The sequence below is a fragment of the Micropterus dolomieu genome, linkage group LG19 (genome assembly GCF_021292245.1).
Source record: "Micropterus dolomieu isolate WLL.071019.BEF.003 ecotype Adirondacks linkage group LG19, ASM2129224v1, whole genome shotgun sequence".
Taxonomy (NCBI): domain Eukaryota; kingdom Metazoa; phylum Chordata; class Actinopteri; order Centrarchiformes; family Centrarchidae; genus Micropterus; species Micropterus dolomieu.
Genome location: NC_060168.1, coordinates 16467349 through 16469916, shown reverse-complemented (window position 1 = coordinate 16469916; position 2568 = coordinate 16467349). Strand labels below are relative to the sequence as shown.

At 38.8% G+C, this 2568-nt stretch overlaps 1 protein-coding gene across 1 annotated transcript in view; it reads right to left on the bottom strand.

Moving 5' to 3' along the window:
- Nucleotides 1-2568, bottom strand: part of LOC123958202 (protocadherin alpha-3-like) — a 5251-nt gene that overhangs the window by 745 nt on the left and 1938 nt on the right. The window contains exon 2 of the mRNA XM_046031458.1: nt 306-335. Within this exon, the coding sequence (XP_045887414.1) occupies nt 306-335 (30 nt within the window). The remainder of the gene's footprint in view (nt 1-305; nt 336-2568) is intronic.

Genomic DNA, 2568 nt, shown 5'->3' with positions numbered 1-2568 from the left:
GGCAGCGAGTTACTTTCAGTTTGTAAAAATGAATAGCTCACCTGACCATTTTGATCGATGTCTGCATCAATTGCTGAAACTGTTTTTATAACTGCCCCCACTGGACTGTTTTCTTTCACATAGACATTGATTATATTTTCTGTGAATAGAGGTTTGTTGTCATTTACATCTGAGACGTGTACAGTAATAACGCTCGTGCTGGAAAGAGGGGGGCTGCCCTCATCAGTAGCAGTGATGCTGATATTATATTGAGATGCGCTCTCTCTGTCAAGAGGACCGTCCACCACCAGCGAATAGTAATTCTTATAATTTGATTCTAATTTAAAAGGTATATTATTGGAAATCTTACAGTTCACCATCCCATTTTTCCCTCCGTCTTTATCAAATACTGAAACAAGTGCAATGGCGGTGCCAATGGACGCGTCCTCTTTCACAGTGTTTAACAATGATGTAACTGAAATTTCAGGTGCATTATCATTAATGTCTAAAACTTCAATCAATAACTTGGCATGTGAGGTCATTGGTGAGGAAGCCCCATCACTGGCCTGTACTCGAATCTCAAAAGCATTATTTTCTTCAAAGTCGATGTTCATTTTATTTGTTACTGTCCCTGTTTTTTCATCTATAGCAAACAGATCTGTTTGTTTTCCTCTGCCTACTTCACTGAATGAATACAATACCTGTCCATTTTGTCCTGCATCTAAATCAGTAGCATTTAGCGTTATTATCGATGTTCCAAGTTTAGCGTTTTCATACACACTGGCTTTATACAGCGTTTGACTGAATACAGGAGCGTTATCATTAATGTCCAAGACATTGATTGTAATTACCATAGTGCCAGACTTAGCAGGAGTTCCTCCATCAATCGCGGTCAGTGTGAGTCTGATCACAGGCTGTTTCTCTCTGTCTAAAACTGTCTGAAGCAGAAGTTCGGGAGTTACACTTTCTCCTTTATGTGTAGCCAAAGTGAAGTGTTCATTTTGGCTGAGCTTGTAGGTATTTACAGTGTTTTTACCGACGTCTGCATCATGAGCAGGATGCAGGGGGAATTTAGCCCCCGCTGCTGTGCTCTCACTAATATTCATTACCTGCGACGTTCTTAGAAATGAAGGCGAATAATCATTTACATCTAAGATTATAATTTCAATACGGTACAGATTCAATGGATTATTAATAACTGCTTCTACACTCAGTGAACATTTGGGCTCGTCGCCGCAGAGTTGCTCTCGATCTATTCTCTCATTGACATACAGGACACCAGTCTTTAGATTTACCTCGAAATATTTTGTCTTTGATCCAGCAACGATCTGAAACATGCGGGACTCCAAATCCTGGACATTGAGGTTCAGATCTTTAGCGATATTCCCGACAACAGTCCCCAGATTTACCTCCTCTGAGACGGAGTAAGAGAGCTGCCCAGACACCGCTTCCCAGTAACAATCCAGCAGCACGACCAAGAGATAAATCCACACAGAGCTCCTTCTGCTCGGTGAATGCATAATTACTTGCATCGAGAGAAATCATACACACAGAATAGTTCAATAACGTTACTTAAATCAAAAAATCAAACAGAAACCTGAAATATTCTTTTTTTGGTGCATTTACACTACAATAAGAAAATGGGATCGCACCGATCTCGTTCGCCCTCTCCTTTTCTTTGTTTCAATCGTCTGAGAAACATCATCTTCATTTGGATCTGGGAGGAGCCCCGAGCAACCAGAGAGGAAGTTCAGATGTGATGGTCTACAATGTCCCCATGCGGACACTTGCCACAACTACATTCATTATATTTCCATTACAATGTCAGCAAGAACCTTGGGTTCATATGTTCCTTTTGAACATGCAGCCAAGCTGCACCGTATCTCAAGGAAGAGTCAGCACACCTGTATATGGTATCATTCTGATGTTTTAAATATACATTTTATACCTCAGTGTATTTTATAATAACATAATAACTGAACTTGTTTTGGAAATTGGGTCACACATGGAATGTTAATCTGTTGTTGTTGTTGTTACAGAAGAAGGTCCTGAGAATATTCAAATAAAAAAAAAAACCAGTTTAGTAAGCACACAAACAAAATCTACTTTCCAAACTAGTGACACAAGCAAACACTGACAGCAACTTTAAAATTAGGAAAGGAAAAAATATCAAAGTAATGGCAAAAACTTGATCTTCAGCCGCCTGCTGATAAATGATGAAAGTGTTATATACTATAAAATAATTATTGCCAACGGTATGGATCCGTATTTCAACATAAATTCTATGAGGTAGGGTTGCAATTACCGTATTATTGCGCAGACATTTTTTTTAAATCAATTAGCACATTTATCATTTTGTCCAGTTTAGAAACAACACACGACCGGATACGTACTTTCAGGACCATGGCTAGCAACCTACACATTAAAAACGAAATATGAAACAAGAAATGCGACTACTTTAAGTAAAACTGTAACAATTTCCACCCTGTTCTTGACAGGGTGTTATTATAATAACATGTATATGTAGGCTACGTAATGCTGTCATGCTCTTACCTTGTCTTTGTTAGGTAAAGTCTGAGTTCTGGTAAA